Below are 17938 nucleotides of genomic sequence, written 5' to 3' on the forward strand. Positions count from 1 at the left end.
TGTGTGTGTGTGTGTGTGTGTGTGTGTGTGTGTGTGTGTGTGTGTGGTGTTCTTCATACAAAGAGGTTTCGGTCTGCACGTATATACTCCAGAGACTTAATGTACATGCCATTCATGATGAAAACTGTAGAGGAGAATTATGGGGCATTACACATAATAACCCTTCCAGCTGGGTCATAACTGCCTCATTCTGACTGGCTGCTGTTTAGCTCCTCGAGTTGAAAAGGGGAACGAAAAAAAAAGATGGAAAGGGAAAGGAGAGCGGGAAGGAGAGAGCGTAGAGAGGACCGACATGTCCACTAGATGAAGAGTTGAGGAGGAGGAGGAGGAGGAGAAAGAGACACGGAGAAGGGTTGAAAGAGAGTAAAGAGAGCAAAATATATCCAAACACAAGCCATGCCATATGTGAATGACGTTACGACGGTTCATACAATACAAGCTCTCTGTTCCTCTCACTTACTCTGCATTAGCGGCTCTTCTGGTACATTTAATACAAAAAGTCCTTCCACCCACCTCCACCTGTGCTTTCCGTGTGTTTTTCATTTTTCATCCTAATCCCCATTACCTCAGCCATTCTTGCAAACCAGTATTCATTCAACCCATTCATTTGTCTCCAGAAGCTATATCTGAGTTCATGCTGACAGACCGAGTCACTATTTTAACGACATATGTGAAATATACTATTTTTTGTATGTCTTTGGCTCTGTAATTCCTTATCCCTCCTCCACTTACCATAGCTACAGGCTACAGACAAAGACATGTAGATATGACGCAATACTAGCACACAAAATATGAAATTAATCTGATTTGTTACTTTCCAAATAAAGAAAAAAAAAAAAAAAAAAAAAACTGTATTTGGAGTTAAAATATGTGTTTTCGACTAAACAGAGCCAATAGCCTCACAGTTAAATGCCCTATTAAAAGTTAAACTAAAATGATCTGCAGTGATGAATGTTGCAGCTCCACTGTGGATGCTAATACGAGTTCACACGCTCACTGATGACAGCGATCCATCTGTAAGTGATGCAACACATACATTAGCTTCTGCCTGCATGTTGATGTCTGCGTAGGTGCACGTCAAACCACATTATGCAGCAGCCCCGCATTATCATTTCTCACTCGCACTTGCTAAATGAACATTTTCGTAAGCCCTTAATTGATTAATTTGTATCCAGAACTAGCGCGTCGTGCATGCTATAAGTTACAGCGCTTCGACCCAAAGACAGAAATGAATTAGCGAGTTTCCACAGAGCTGCATCTGTTAGCGGCGGCAGCTCGTGTTGTTTACCAGCGACCAGCAGCATTTGCGTGATCATGGTGATGGAAACCTTAGAATTAAGAGAGCACAGAAGGGAGGGACGGGCCTGCTCATAACCGCAAACCTGCTCCGAATCATTTCCTCATTATCAGAGATTATGCTACTTTGCTAATGATTCTGGTATTGTAGTGACCTTTAATTATCTTAATTATTTTGGTTTAACTGGCGGGGAAATCACTTCAAAGTAGCATTGGAGTTGTTAGGAGGTAAAGAGGTTTTTTTTAATAATGTTTCAGAAATGTTCTCTGACCTTTGATTTGCATGTGGACTAAAGTAAGACATGCAACACAAGCAGAATAGAAAAAGAGAATTAAGCTTAAGTCAGCTTTATCTGGACGCAGGTGATGTTTCACTTCCTCAGACCTCGGCCTGTGCTGCTGCTATTTCTTCTTGACCTCCTCTTTCTGAGGAAAGAAAAAGTATCTTCTCCTCTTTTACAAAGGGTAAAGTTTATCTCCTTTGCACATTTTAAATGTGTCGTCGCTCTGCCAACACAGCAGACGCATGTCTGTCTGTCTGTACCATGCCCCCCCCCCCCGATGTGACGGCAAAATGTGCCAAGCAAACAGAAAGCAAATCAGACAGAAAGAAAGTAATGGGAGAGGAAATGAGAGCATTATTTAAATATTAATGAAGCTGAGAGATGAACCGTTGGACTGATAGTCTTCTCCAGCAAATGGTTTTGGCTGACTGGAAGACCAACACATACACCCGTGGGTGCAAATACACACACACACACACACACACACACACACACACACACACACACACACACACACACACACACACACAACTTACTCCCCGCTGAGTTGGCTTGAATCCACCAACTGTCCATCTCAACGTATCCAAGTCTAACTGTTTAGGTTGTTTCATCTCATCAGCAAGCCAGACGGTATAATCGCCAGACGTCCTTCAAGTTCCATCAATTCAAAGTGCATTTTAACAGGATTAACGAGGCAGTTTACCAACGGTTTTCCAGAAAAGTGCACTATTGTGGCATTGTAGACCTTATTGAACAAAAGTTATCTGAGGAAGGTGCCCACAGGAGAAGCTCGTGAACACCGGAGATCTCACATCGTCTGATCATGGCAAGTAAACTCATCTGAGACAAGGAAACAGATTAAGGATACAAGAAGGTTACCAGTTCAGTGTCAGTTATTCAAAGCTGAAAATATAACCCTGCCTTGATTTCCTCTCCCAATAACTCAACTCTGGGCATCAGGATCGGGTATTTCCGATAGAGATCTTAAAATATAGAAGAAAGTTGGATCCTCCATCATAAATACTGATATCGTGGGAAAGCAGCAATAGAAAAATGCCTTTGAGTAAAATGAAGCACATTTGCTCATGAACAGAATCATTTTAGCTCGAAGCAGAACAAATAGAGGGTAATAGTCTCTCCATCTGAATGAGGATGCAATACAATCAAACCATTGGCCCTTTCCTGTGTGAGTCGAGCCATCAATAGGATAAATAATGATTGGCACAATTATCCGTGATTAAAGCTGTGCTCATGGAGAGCCGCCCTATTTCAGTGAGTTCAAATTGTCTTTCCAGAGTGTTTCTAAATAGGTCAAACATGGTAATGTATTATTACAGGTTTCTTTCATTGGGATTGAAAATACATTCGGAATAAACTTCCAGATAAATAGAAACTGCTGATGGGAATCCATACATGCAACATGCAAGGGAGGTATTAGGGTAACGGGGTAAAACAGTCTGCACAGGGGCGGTGTACCGGTTCATCCCGTTAATATCCTAAAAGTACCGCGTCACACATTTCTACGCCCTGCACTATTGCACGCACACACACACACACACACACACACACACACACACACACAACCCCACTCCTTAGGAAGCTGTGTGTGTATGTTTAAAAGGTGTATGTTTTTATTATTGTAATAAATGACTTGATTGGCCTTCTACTGGAGCTCTGTCTGTAGGTACATGCATTGTGTTTGCATTATACTGTTATATATTACAGCATTTTTCTGCCTATCTAAGATATATAGAGACATATACTGATATACACTTCATTGCTACATAAATATCACCTCAAACATTCATAAATGTGAGCCCTCTCTCTCTCAAATGCATGACTTGGGTATATATATTTTTTAAACTGTATTTCTGACCTCTGCCTCCAGCAGACCTCAGAGATGCTCTCTGTTTTCTATTTTACAGCCGGCAGTCTGAGTCTGGCGACAGTAAAACACTCATCTGGGATTAGGAGCCATTTATTCATCTCAGCTCAGTAATAGTACGAGAGCCTCGCTTCAGAATCCAATGAATATTTCACACTTTCATTTCATATGCAATCTCTGGTGCTCAGTAGTGTGTATTGCTGGGTATCATACTATATGTGCATGTGTCTCACCATCTGTGTGTTGTGGGGTATTAGTGTGCGACACTGTATTTGATCCCAGTATTGAAATCTGTATTTTGTACTTTGCGTGTGCTTTTATATGTGGTTTCTGGGCTGCATCTTTGAGGAGCACACACACAAACACATATTTACAGTATTTAGAACTCCATCGTGGATACAGAAAGCTGCTAAACCAGCTTTAACTCTAGACCCGCTATTCAAACGATCCAGTGCTATTCCGGGATACAATTTTACATTTTAACTGAAAGCTTCCTCGACACATTGCAGCGGTGGAGCTCCCCCTCACTGGTGCCCGAGAGCACACTGGTAAACTCCTCATTAGAAGCCTATTAAAAGGTTGTGAACGGGATCGTATCTCATAACTAGCAACCAGCGAGCAACAGGCTGGAATACTACTCAGCTGAGAAAAAGTCAGGCCCGAGGGAACAGGGACGCTTCATCTAATGACATACGTACTGAAGTGCATTTGAATGGTAATGCCTTCACTTACATTTGCATCTAATTGTGATTCGCATTGGATTTGTGACTGGAAGGGGAAGATACTTCTTACTGATCGGGTAGAAATAGAAGGGACGCGATACCGATGTCGGCCTCATACTCACTCAAATAGCTGGATCGGTTGACAATAAGCCAATCTGGTGTCAGATACCATTATTTTAATAAATAACAGTTCACTATATATATATATATATTTGTTTGTTTGTATGTTTACAAAGTTAGGAAAGCAAAGCAATGTTTAAGTCAAGCCTGTTCCACACAGTGAGGCATACAACTGTCGAGACTTTGCACACTGCAGTCGAGACTTTTGCGTAGTAACGACCACGGTTCTCATTCAGACATGAGACCCACATGTGAAATTGCCATCACGTGAAGGTAAAACGTCTGAAAAGGGCTATAAATAACTGTTTGGAACACTTCACCTCCCGGACGCTTCAGGCTTTGTTCGTATCAATAAAACACGGAGCCCTGCATTGAGGGATTGAGTGAATACGCCACAGACGATATGTTCTCCGTTTCCATTGTGGAAGTTTCAAGTGACAACTGGCCAGCAGCAGGACCAGTGCACGCTGCTCTCTACAGAACCATGGCAACAGGCTCTCATAACCGTAATCCCTGATCCTAGGTCAGTGGCTGGTGTCCTGACTCTGTTGTTGCTCCTGTCACTGAGTGATATGGCTGCTGCTTAGCGTGTCAGATTTATATTTCTATACTGTAAAATAGTTCACGTTATTCAGATTTATACAGCAATGCTGAAAAAAACACCGTTAATAACACTAGATTATATTCACATGAACAAAATTGTCTTCGTCACAACATCTAAAAAACAAGATTTGAAGCGTAAGAATGAATATTTAGACGTGAACAGCGGCAGAGAGAGAGAGAGAGAGAGAGAGAGATCACTTCTTCCCAAAGGTTCTTACAGCCCCGAGAGAAATTGCCAACCAATGCAACTTTGTTCTTAATTAGTTCATAGAATCTCCGACAAATCCTGCAGTATTTATACACGCTTAAAGGCATACAGTATGAGCTGAGGACAGGGAAATACACTGTGCATTACATTCTCTAGCCAGTAGGTTTGTTCAGGCTTTTTTTAAGCTGTGACCTAAATGAAAAATTCAGTCCACCACAGGACACGGGCTCATTAAATAATGTTGATACTGTTTTAATGTGAAGCGCCACCGAGAGAAGATTCCAGATTCATTTGAGGTCCTAAGTCATGGTTCAAAGAGCCCTTAATCTCAGCCATTTATCACCTTCTAATACTGCCTAGTCTATGTGGCAGTGTGAAGAAACCGAGATTTTCCAAAGGGGAAAATGAAAAATGACACATTCCTCGGGGGCGAAAAATAAGAAAAACGGGATATATGGATTGATTATGCAAAGTCTCCAAAAGTGAATTGCTAATAACACTGCCGAACGCTGAAGGCGAGTTAAAACCTTTTCCTTTTGAATTTTGCTTGTGAGGCAATATTCTACCCAAGAGAGTGGCTTATAGGCCACCGCAGCTCAATACTCAGTGTGAACACACAGATACCTGCTCTAACATCCCGACAAGCACACACACACCTGTGTGAGAGCACAGTGGTGTGTGACTTATTAACTGGTATAAATCAAAAAGATTACATGCATTATAAGAGAGATATTTAAAGACTTAAAAACAGTGATTTTGTAGCTCTTTGGTAATGAGCTGTCCGGCACTTCTTGGTGGACTTGCTGGCTCAACATTTGGTTGGTCACATGCACGTCTGAGTCCTAAATCTAACCTCATTCGTGTTAGTTTCATTTCAAAAGGTATTAACTGAGCATATAGATGTTACGTGGCTGTTTGTGGTTCACTTAAAGTCACATAAGACCACTGAATTCCTCGTTCACAATGCCCATTTTTATAATAAAGGAATATATATTAAAAGTGGGAGCAAACTAAACATGATATATTGTACTGAGAGGTTCTTACCTTGTCCTTGTCTTCTACCAGATCACTGAGGATGTCATCGGGGTCCAGAATCCCCCCGTCACAGTACTCAACGTGGTGAGTCCGAACCAGGAAGTCTCCTTCCTAAAACCACAGGACATCACAAAGTTAGATCAACGACTCAGTGTGTGAACGAACATGATACCTGCTGACCACGCTCTATATTTTAGATTATTAGTATTATTAGAGCGTATGCACAGAGTTTATGACTACTTCTTTAAATGTTGTGAGTCCCACGACCATCACCGTCAAAATGAATCAAGCCATCAGTACAGAGGGTTCAATAGTAAAAATTAAAAACAATAAAAAATGGTTGACGGTGTAACAAAACATAATTTGTGAATTAATACAAAAATAATCGAGTGTGTAACATTTTGTCTATGAGGAATAAGCACATTATTTAGACTAGTGCAACACCCAAAATTCTCCTCAGCAACTTCAATTTGTTTATTCACATTTAATATTCTATCTTGAACATTAAAATCCACATTAAACAGTTACTATTTTCTAAATATGGCGTATTTTTTATGAAAAAAAAACACACTGAACGAGGGTATAACACAGGGAGAGATAATCAAAAATAAAATGGAAAATGGCAAAAGTAGTTTTATGGTTTTACATTTTTATTTTGTTTTTTATTTTATTTTCAAACCACAATAACAGTCAATTAATATTTCACGGGGACTTAAAACTCCAAAGGCTTCCCCTATTGTCCTAGTCACCATCTCCACATGTACAGTATACAGGCCTACCTCTCACTGTTCACCTCCACCTCCCAGCTGTGCCCTCGTCTTTGTTTCCTTCCTCCTTACATCCTCCACATCTTTCCCTAGGTACCTTGTACAGATTACAGCCTGGCCCTCTCTCCCTCCTCTCCCTCTCTCCCTCCTCTCTCCGCTGTGTTGGGTCTGTAATTAATGACATCTACGCTGCACCGGACAGCTGACTACATAGAGCCGGTTGTTGAACAACATATTGAGACAACACACACACACACACAAAACCACAAACAGCCAACAGAAAGGTATGACTCAACTCGTTACAGGGTGCTGCTCCATTAAATCCCTGTTTCAGGGTCAGGTGCTTGTCAATGCTTCTCAAAAGCTCCCATTAGGGAGAGTGTGAGAGAGAGATGTCACCGCAGGTCTCAAACCAGTTCCTTCACTAAAATCAGCTCTGCATTAAGCATTGGCTACAGTAAAGCCACTGCTATTTACCAGACTTCGATTATACCTAACTTCATTGATAAGTGCAGTGAAATATTAACTGGCACCTGATGCCAGCTGATATACACAAGACACTCACAAACATGGCTGTTTGCTTCCTGAAGATAAAGCCTTTATCACAAGTTGAATTTAGCCTGGGTCCATAAAAACACTTTTTTTCTATTACGTCCCACAAAAAACAGAAATTTCAATGGCTTTTCAACCATCACCGTTACACAGGACTCGTTCTTACTGTTGAATTGTCTCTCCTCCCCCTCCCTCCCTGATAGGAGTCATTGTACGACTCTATTGTAACACTGACTTGGCTGACACCCAGGCCACATGTATGAGAGAGAGAGAGGTTTTCAGTATTGTGTTTACATTGTTTTAATTTCTCTTTTGCACCGTGTTTATCTTCCTTGAGCACTATGAATCCGGGTTTGGGGGCATATTAACTCTGTAACAAGGCGTGTGAATGTGTTGTTTTTATGATTACTCAGGAATATTTCAGTGCCAAAGTGTCATGTAAAATGATTTTGTATCTCTTCTGCCCTCAGCTTTTGCACAAAGACTTGTGCTTTTATTACCCCTCGGGCTTCAGGATGAGTCCCGAGAGAGTGAGATTTTGTCTTTGCTGGTTTAATGGTAAGCACTCAATCCATCATCCCCACACAAACTGTGAGTCACCGCACGAGCAACGCAACGAGCTAACCCTCGACAGAAACACAGACTCTACCACGTCTTACATTCTTACATAACAAAACTACAGAGAAGCAGTAAGAGGCACATTTCCACTGGCTTGCTTACAGTAAAAATATTACTTCCGAGCTAAAAATCTACTGAGCCAACTCGGAAGCAAGAAAAATGTCTTTAATATCGACGCTCTGGTCATGGAATCCACAACCTGAGGCGTCCTGTGGGCCTCTGCTGACCCACACTACCGTTCACACAGCATTCATTTGAGTCGATACTGTGCCTTAGAGGTGCCTGGTCCCAAAATAATTAGCAGTTCATCAAACTACAACAACACATTTTGACACATCGTAAACACGGAGCTTTTGGGGACCGTGGGGACCTGGGGCCTCGGGGCAGTATGCCAGCTAATAGCGTGGTCAGTAATCTAGTCCAGAAAAATGCTGTCTTTACAGCAAAAACTGAACCATTTGCTTGTCATGTGATGCCATACAATCACAAACGCAAAGGCTTTTCTCCATTCCATGTCATTGTTATCCTTTCAGACAAGAAACAGGTAACATTGTTGGCTGCATTTATCCGGTAAAGCGACGGCATTTGTCACTCAGAATTAGGCGTCTCTCATTTAGTGTTCAACCGCCTCGTTTCTTTGGTGACCTGCTGCTGTTATTAGGTCAACAGCCCCTTTGATCTCTTGTTACAGTAGGCACGCTAAGACGACAGGAGACGGTAGAGAGATAAGTGCTGCCAGCGCACTGATCTAATCTGATATTCAGGGGGAGTGCATCCATAATGTGTTACAGCCCTGTGCCTCCAAGTGTGGCAGTTTAAAAAGCTAGAGGGACGCTCCGATACCGCAGGACTGAAGATAAGAGTCGTAAACAGCCCCGTCTAATCTCTGAATCAGGGGGATTAGCACTTAACACAGTGTTTTTACTGATACTATTACAGATAATCTAGGTATTTATCTCTCATGACATGGTCTAGCAATTATTATTAGGTTGTAGTAAAATCCCACCACAGTTAAAACACTATGTGGATAATACAGTGTTGTCAGGTGTGTGCTTCAATATTAAGGACCTATGGGGCAAAACGGTGAGGTCTGGTGTCATCACAGTTTAGTCCAGCAGGTCAGTTATGCCAGTAGTATAAAGTAGTATTGCTACAAAGTATTATTTAGTAAAGGCAGCGAGTTCTGAGTTAGCACCTAATAGAGTGCTGCAGGGATGACACATTATTGTAAGTCAACCTGGAAGTGAGCGTCACATTGGTTCCTTTGAACGATTTTTCATTGGATTATTGCAAAAAAATAAGCTTCATTTCTGATACTTACACGTTTTTTAGCAAGACAATGTTCACAAATGAAAAACATGTGTATGACTTTTGAAGCTCAAATGCAATCTGCAAAAGTAAAAAGCCAATGTGAGGCTATAAATGTGTCCACCACCACTAAGTTATAGGCAGCCTAGTGTTGGATTTTTACAATTCATGAATGGGATACTAACTGACAGATTTTATGTCGGAGAAAAAGCTTGCGACCTTATTTCAGGCATCCAACCAAAAGCTCTTTTCCAGACTTTAGGAATCATTCCTGCAGCACTCTATGACGTGGGAATAAATGAATAAATTGTGTGAGTTAAATTGTCTCCTGGCCCATCTTGTGACCCCGCAGTCACAAAGCAAGATAATCACTGGTGGAAATGCCACGGACTCCATTACTCACCAGGTTAACATTCCACAGTCAAGCCGTAGACAAGCTGATTCTTCACTCTCTTAGTTAGAGAAAATAAGGTCCATCTAGATGGGTTGAAACTAAAATAGTGCCATCACGACTAGTAAGAAAACATATATTTGGTTTTTAAACACGGTCTGGTGAGCAGACATTTTTTGACAACTAATATAGTAAAACAGTACAATTAACCAACCAGGGTGATCTGTATACAAGGACATTCATTCTAATGAAAGAATGATCTAGCTTTGGCAAGCTTGTCAGGTTAGTTTGGAAAAGCGCGTGTGCCATTACACTCAACCTAACTTGGAGAATAGAACAGAAAAGAATAGAACAGAATAGATGTCAGGCTGGATCAACACATTCTGCGACACGCGTCTCCTCCCTGCTCCTCCCGCCCTCTCACAAATAATTGCCGGTGCTCTGGCAGGGGTCCAGGATGTTGTATGATTTCTATCAGCTTGTTTGGCCACGCCTCATCAGCATTCCTGCCCTGGCTAATGAAACTACAGCACACACACACACATAGCTGGGAACCCTTTCCTACACATCTATCTTATATGTGCGAGTGTAAGCATGTACTGTACATGCGCACACACAACACCATCAGCTTACTAAAGGTTTGAGTTTGTTTCTTTATTTGAACCACACACACACACAACACTGTTAGCTACAACATTGTGTGAAATGTAGAGAATCTAATATGTATAAACATGTATTGCATATATATTTTAGAGAGGTAACTCATGTCACATCTCACTAGAATATACACACACACTGATATGTTGATGAGATCCAGTTTGATATTTCACAGAATACAACCTGAAACCACATAAACAAGCGTCTATGATCACACAACTGCACACTAGTCTGTTTGGCCAAAGGTAATTAAGAAGTCTGTCAACAAGCTGATAACTTCCTGACAACTCCCCTCGAAAAACAACCTCTCCTCCCTCCCTCCATCCTCGTTCTCTGGCCACACTTCCTCTTCGCCGTGCCGTGCCGTCCCTTTTTACAATCATCATCTTTGTTCTGATTTCTGCAAAAGGTTCATTCATTTCTTCTGCTACCTCTCTACAAGAGCCTTGTAGAGCCAAATATCAAACCTATATTTTATCCACTCACTGAAACTCCGCTTCTTTCTATAAAGACTACGTATTAACACATCTCTGGTAAACACAAGATTTAAAGCGGTGCTTTTGTGTGACTACTTTCAGAGAAACTCAGTTTTACAGATCGATTAGTCGACTAAGACTTTCTTTGGTCGAGGAAGTAAGAGTCCACAGAGACAGGAGACTTTCCAATGCAGTAGTGTGAAAAAGTCTGCTTTACCAAACTTTTATTGCCTTTCACGTTCAGGCAAACAAATTCTAATAATCAGGCTGCGATCAATGTGAATTTAAAAGAAAAGAAAAAATCCAATGCTACTAAATCAGAAAATAAATCCTCTCTGAAACTTAACTTGAGACTAAACCTCAGGAATCCCCTCACTAAAGCGTAGCTTTAATGCCTATTCTAAGTGTTAGCTCCTCTAAAGCGCCTCTGTGAGAACTCCTAACAAAGCAGCTGATAGCTGCCAGTGTCAGTTAGCTACAGCGCAGGAACACACAAGATTAAAGAAAGTACAAGCAGCATACTTTCTGAGTAGCATGAAGCAGATAGGGAGGAGGGGAGGAGGGAGAGAGTCAGACAGGAAAGCAAGCTGTCTCTCTGACAATTTAAAAACATGATTTTCAGAGCTCTGGGAGGGAGGATTAGGGACCGGACCGCTCTACAACACACACATATCCTGGTTTTATAATCCTGGTACACATTAACAGACATAATTACACAGTAACAACAGATTAGTGTTGCAGGGAAATGGCTGACTGATGGGAAGAGAGAGAGAAAAATACACAGAGAAACAAATTCCGAGAGAGAAGTCGGGATGAAATGAAGCCATTAAGGAGAATAGGTATTCTCCATCCTAGAGAGGAGGAATGAGGAAGATGTTGAGGAGGAGCCAGTAAAAGGAGGTGAAAGGGGAGTTGTGAAAAAAGTGAACACAATCAAAAGGTGAATATCTAAAATATGACAGAGGAAGAGGCCAAAACCTTAAAAAACTGGGTTAATGATGGCGGTAAGGAGAGGTGAAAATTACGAGGAATGTAAACGAGACGGCAAAGTGCTGACAATGGTGTGGGAGAGAGCAGGACGAGAGAGAGAAAACAGAGGAAGAAGAGAAGAGGAAGAGGAATATCGGTAGGAGGGCAGGCCAGTGTGCATGGACTTAACAAGGCATTTCATTCACACATACAGGAAGCAAAGAATGTAAACACTGTGAGAGCTAATCGATGGAGCAGGGAGGTGCATCATTACACACCTGGAGCACTAATGCTGCCTCTTTGTGAACATTAAGAACACAGAAAGTGTTGCTGCTCTAGTGCTCCACCAGCACTAGAGCAGTGGGCCTGAACTGCTCTACATGGCGAGTGTATCAACCTTTTGTTTTCAAACTGAAATTAAAATGAATGAATTCATCGTGCAGTCATTCATTCAAAATCATAAATTACTGTTACTCCTTTCATTTCAGACCAATAATGTCAGTACAGGTAATGTAATTGGTGTAGCGTAGTGTGGGCAGGCACTAAAATTGTTCATAATATCACTTAAATCCTATTAGCAGTCAATAGGTTTGGGGGTCAATGTCGTTACTTTTTAAAGTCCGAGTGAAACAGAAGCTAAAGCGACTTTCTTCTGTCTCGTGAAGTATTTCTTGGTGAAAATGAATATATGAGGAGTGTACAGTTCATAGAGTTTAGCACGATACGGAGCTACAGAGGACTGTTAGCTCAAAACACACACCTTCCTCACCTGTTGTTAGACTAGGAGGAGGACGAGGGAGAGATGAAAAGTAAACTTTACTGATCTTCAACCAGCTGTGTCACTGCAGTACATGCAGAGTCATCAAACCGTATTTAAAACCAGTTTACAGAAGAGAAAAGAAAGGGATTTGATATAAAAAACACTGATGCTTATTTTTTTACATATATTTGTCATATAACAAATGGACAATTAACACAGGGACAAAGGATTAAAACTGGGAGATTGTATTTCTTTCATTTCTTTAAGAGTTGCTGTTATTTCAGCTCTCTAGCTGAACCTACAGTGGTATACATTGCTCATCCTGTTAGTTTAGACACTTAAAACACTTAAAATGTAGACTATTAATCTGTACTTCTAGGCGGAACAGAATTATCTCATGAAGAACAACGGAAGGTGAAGGAGGAAGTGTTTCAAAGAGGAAGAAAGAGTTGAAATGAAAGGGAAGCGTGTGGAAGGTGAAGAGGCGATGTACTCGAGAGCAGGAAAAGATGATAAATGAGACAAAGGGGCGAAAAACACAAGAAGCACTGAGGAGGGAGGGCTGACGTACGGCTAGATGAAAGCAGATTAAGAGGCAGAAAACTAGAGAGGGGGTGAAGAAAAAAAAAAAAGAGTCCATCTCCGAGGAGCTGTCTCTCTGTCCGTCCGTCCCACACAAACACACACAGACACAGACTTGACATCTCCCCCTCAATCACAACCAAGGCCATCCATCTATATGACTGGTGTGCTCTTTGAATAATGGAGCCAATATGAAGCGAGTCACTGAGAAGATTCGGCGGTTTGATGGGGGTCACGAGGCTCCCGACCCGAGAGCAGCGCGGGGGATCAACAGCAGTCATAAAGGAATCACAAGACGGAGTCATTTGCATTCCACATTCACGACTTAAGTGGAAACGACTCATGCCTGCTCCTGTCTGGACCATCACAATTCATATCAGATATGGTTTTAATTTTTCATACAGCAATTATGGAGAACCGGACCTCCATGGCTTTGTCTAATTTCCCAAGACTTTGGAATGTGAAAATCACACGGCCCCCTTCATGATATAAAAATGACAGAGCATTCGATTATTCTTTTATGACTTCGGGGAAATCCTCAAATGCTATGAAAATGCTGTTTCATAAAAAGTTATCTTCTCTCAGTCTTTCAGGGGTTCATAAAAATCTTAACACTCTATTACAAAACTATTTCTGATGATGAATAATGCAGCTAACTGATGGCTCACAGGTCAAATAGCCTAAAAAAAAAAAAAAAAAGAAAAGAGTTGTGTTTTCATGCTTTTGTTCGTGTTCATGGACTATTTTGGTATCTATGAAAATGAAACTTATTCTACAACTAAAATGATCGCCACTCAGATAAATAAACTGCATTTAAGATACATTCACCATCACTGTTAGTAAGATGATGTACAAGGTGAGTACATTTTGATATACCTACCACAGAGCCAATAGAGTTACCTTCAAATCATAGTACTTTTTTCAACAGCAAGCATCAAACGCGGCAATAAATACCCACAACAAGCATCGCATAATGATGTCTGTACATTGAGTGAATGCCACTTTTGCCTGCATTCTTACAGTTCTACGTCACAACACGGCCTATTCTCTCAAAAGGCTTTTAAGTGTCACTGCTAATAGGAGCATTTCAGACCTGTTCCAGGAGTTTTCTGTATCTCTGCGTGGCTTGCTGGATGAGGTCCCTCACAGTCCAGCCCTCCTTGCAGGGCACCACCACACCGGTCTGCCCAAATGTCACCGTAACCTTCATCGCGTAGCACTCTCGAACCCTGATCCAAGGTGCGGTCCCTCAGGGTGTGGGTCTCCAAGCTGCAGTACGCTCACCCAGGAAGTGTTGATAAAGAGTCAGGGATGTGATGTCACTCAAACCAACTTCTTCAAAAAAGGACACAGATTGCCAGAGTGGTCCAGAGTCAGTGGAGCTCTTTACTAAAGCTGTTAATCACCATTCCTTCCTACTTTACAGCCAACAACTCGAGGTGGTAATGATGAGAGCAAGTACATCCGGGTCCGTTATTCTCATTATATGGTCATGAGGGTGATTATCTTGTCCTTTCTAATCTCAAGTTGTAGCTTTCTGCTGCTCCATTTATTGACTTGTTCAGTTTCCAGAAAAGTTTTTTAAAAAGATACTGCAGTCTTGTAATGATGGAGAGCAGCTGGTAAACGGGAAGTATGTGTCATGCCATTTTGTCTTTAAAGAAGGCTAACTCTTGTCAACTTTAATGTGACACTTGGCTAGCTGTCGTTCAGCTAGCTCCACTTGGCTAAAAGATGATTAGCTTGATACTGTAACCTGGTCAGCCAAGGATGAGAGCTCTCAGTTAGATATCCTCACGCCCTTCTCCACTCCATTAAGTAATGTGTAGCTACACAACTTGTTCCGACAAGATGAACAAACGAGTATCCAAACGTTCACATCAGAGTTAGCGAGCTGAGTCCTGCGCTAGCTAACGTTAGCCACCTTAGCTGAACTTTGGAGGGAGGGATGCAGCATCATTTGAGAAGTTTTTCCTCTCGCGACTTTCCTTCTTCCGAGCGGTTAAGTGGCGTCCACTTCATCACCGACACACACAGCTTGGCGACGTTACCGTTATTGTCACATTCGGAGGCGACGACGGAGGCGAAGTTGGACAGTAAACAGACAAACACGGCACGGTGTGTTGGAAAAAGTTTTTTGGGGAATTCCTTGAACGCCGTCCGCTCCTGGCCAGTTCCTGACCAGCTCCTGCGCCGCTTGTTGCTGTCACTTTCTTAAAGGGGAAGTACTCCAATTATCAAAGTTGAGCTTACGCACAATTCAGTGAACAGAGAACTCCACTAATCGTAGAGGACTGGTATTCATGTATTCATGCACCCGCCTTTTACCTCTGTTTAGGTCTCCAAAAACAATGAACTAAAATAAGTTTGTAAAGCTGAGGAGAACTAATTGTCTGTGGGGTCGTCACTACCAGGGACCCCTCTCAAATTACATCTAATTTGATCCATTGTTAATAAAACAATCAATGTATCAATTTTAGCTCTCTCAAATGTCAAAAAGAAAAGTACCAATTTTGACAAATGGTGGCACTATAAACGTTTTTCACAAAAGACATTTTAGCATGAAAGCAGGAAAATCACAGGTGTAAAACAAAAAAATGATGGCTGTATTATGTTTAACTGCTTTAGCTTTAGGGTCCTGGTACACTCGAACAGAACAGAGTCATCGTTAATGTTATTAGTAACACATGTGCTTCTCTTTTGCTCCTCTCTTGTAACATGTTTTGTCCCTTTCTCTTGTTTCATTGAATGTTTTTCCTTACATGTTTATTCCTTATAAAAGGCAAAAATCAATGAAATATTAGTCATTTAAAAACAATGAACAAGAAACATTAACAGCGGTCTGACTGCATTATTAAATTATATTATTGTAAATATTATTAATAGTAGTAGATAATGTCTTCCCTTTGTAAAACCTGGAGTTGGCATGCATTTAGTGACAGTCACAACAATTTTTAGGGCATAATTAGATGTCACAGCTATCATCTTAAGGGATCCACATTAATACAGCAGACATTAATACATCAAATTTGTGTCTTACGAACCTTGAAACCTAATCAAACCCCTTGAAGATCTACCGGCTGACACCAGCTCAGCATTAAAATGTTGAAGCAAACAAAAAATACCGTATTTACAAAACATTTTGGCTTTTCACAGATTGATTCATCTTCAAAGAGGAAAACCCCTCCCCGTGAGGCGGAGTTTGGCTTTTGTAATTAGCAGCTTGAATATATGCATGTGTATGTCTGCTAATTGATTTTGGCTAGGTTTAGTTTCTGGGTCACTGAATTCCATTGCTTCTAATGAACCCCAAGGGAGGACGAACACTGTGCATTCATGCATCTTTTTCCTCCTCCTTTCTTTGGTGAAAGTTTGAAAGTTTGAAGTACAGTTGAGCAGCCATTTAGGATATGAATTTTGAAGTGAGGCAAACCCCCTTTTCGCTATTTTATAACTTGTCTGAATTCTATAAATAACATGAATATAATATTAATGAAAAAATTGAAAGCATTCAGAGCCATACACAATAACAATACACTGTAAATGTAATAATTAAAGATGAAAGGACTAGGAGCTGGTTTAACGTCACTCAATTTCACCTGAAAACAAATTATTACACCTGCACTGCTAGGCCTTTTTCAGAGAAGACATTTTGACATTCTCCTCATTGAATCACCACAGGTGTAAATAGCATTAATGATGGCTGAATTTCAGTTGATTGCTTCAGATATATTTTTTTCCTTCTCTTTTTTGTCAGATGAAAAGAGTAAAGGCAAGTCTTTCACGTTAAAGAATAAAACGTTGTTTGTCTCTCCCCTTTTAGAAGGACATATAGAGGAGTTTTATGCTCTGACGTATCTGCAAGATGACATTATTACACTGTACCTTCCAAAACCACACAACTGATGTGACAACACAGTTCACTTGGTCAGGTTAGCTTATTAACTTGGTTAGGTTTAAGGAAAGATTCTGGGTCAAAATTATGTGTAAAACATAATTTCTGATGCCCTGTTGACCCATTTATCCATCCTTCCTATGTTGAGCCCACATGTTTTGTTTTAGTTCAATTGCTAAAATGACTGCAGCTTTTTGAGGAAATTCTCCAAAGACTACATTTGCCAATAACAAATGTAGCTGGTTGGAGGAAGAGGAAGATGAGTTTTTACCGTGCACAGCGTCACAATGGCTCATTATGAAGTGTGCTGCCATCAGAAAGGAACCAATTGCCTGATACACACCTTTTTACTGTCCATGCACACACACACACACACACACACACACACACACACACAGACACACACACACACACACTGTTTCACATCAGAGGCATTCATTCATGCTGATGGAGAGAATGCAGCTCATAACAACAGAATATGACTATTGTAATACAAGAAAAGAACAAAATTGACAGATATTGGCTGTACAGTGCCAAAAACAACAGTGACATGTAGCTTAAATTTTAAAAACCATTGCTGCATGACATATATATATACACACACACACACACACACACTATATTATTTAATTATTTAGAACAGTATTTTTAACAACATTCAAAAAGCTTGATCTAGCGTAGCCAACCCAACAACCAATCTAAATCCAGCAGTTTGCCCATTCCCTCTCCTCACCCCATATGGTAAAAGCCTCAGCAGCACTCTGTGTGATGCCGCCTCCATTATGAACTGATATGAACCGCAGCGAACAT

The 17938-nt window shown here is 41.0% G+C and overlaps 1 protein-coding gene across 1 annotated transcript in view; it reads right to left on the minus strand.

The window, feature by feature from the left end:
* Window positions 1-15406, minus strand: part of pard3bb (par-3 family cell polarity regulator beta b) — a 168759-nt gene extending 153353 nt beyond the window's left edge. The window contains exons 1-2 of the mRNA XM_031858729.1: window positions 14327-15406; window positions 6163-6264 (exon numbers count right to left, since the gene is read on the minus strand). Coding sequence (XP_031714589.1) covers window positions 6163-6264; window positions 14327-14443 — 219 coding nt within the window. The 5' untranslated portion in view covers window positions 14444-15406. The remainder of the gene's footprint in view (window positions 1-6162; window positions 6265-14326) is intronic.
* Window positions 15407-17938: the final 2532 nt, after the last annotated feature.

The sequence above is a fragment of the Anarrhichthys ocellatus genome, unplaced genomic scaffold (assembly GCF_004355925.1).
Source record: "Anarrhichthys ocellatus isolate YVR2014 unplaced genomic scaffold, GSC_Weel_1.0 scaffold20, whole genome shotgun sequence".
Taxonomy (NCBI): Eukaryota; Metazoa; Chordata; class Actinopteri; order Perciformes; family Anarhichadidae; genus Anarrhichthys; species Anarrhichthys ocellatus.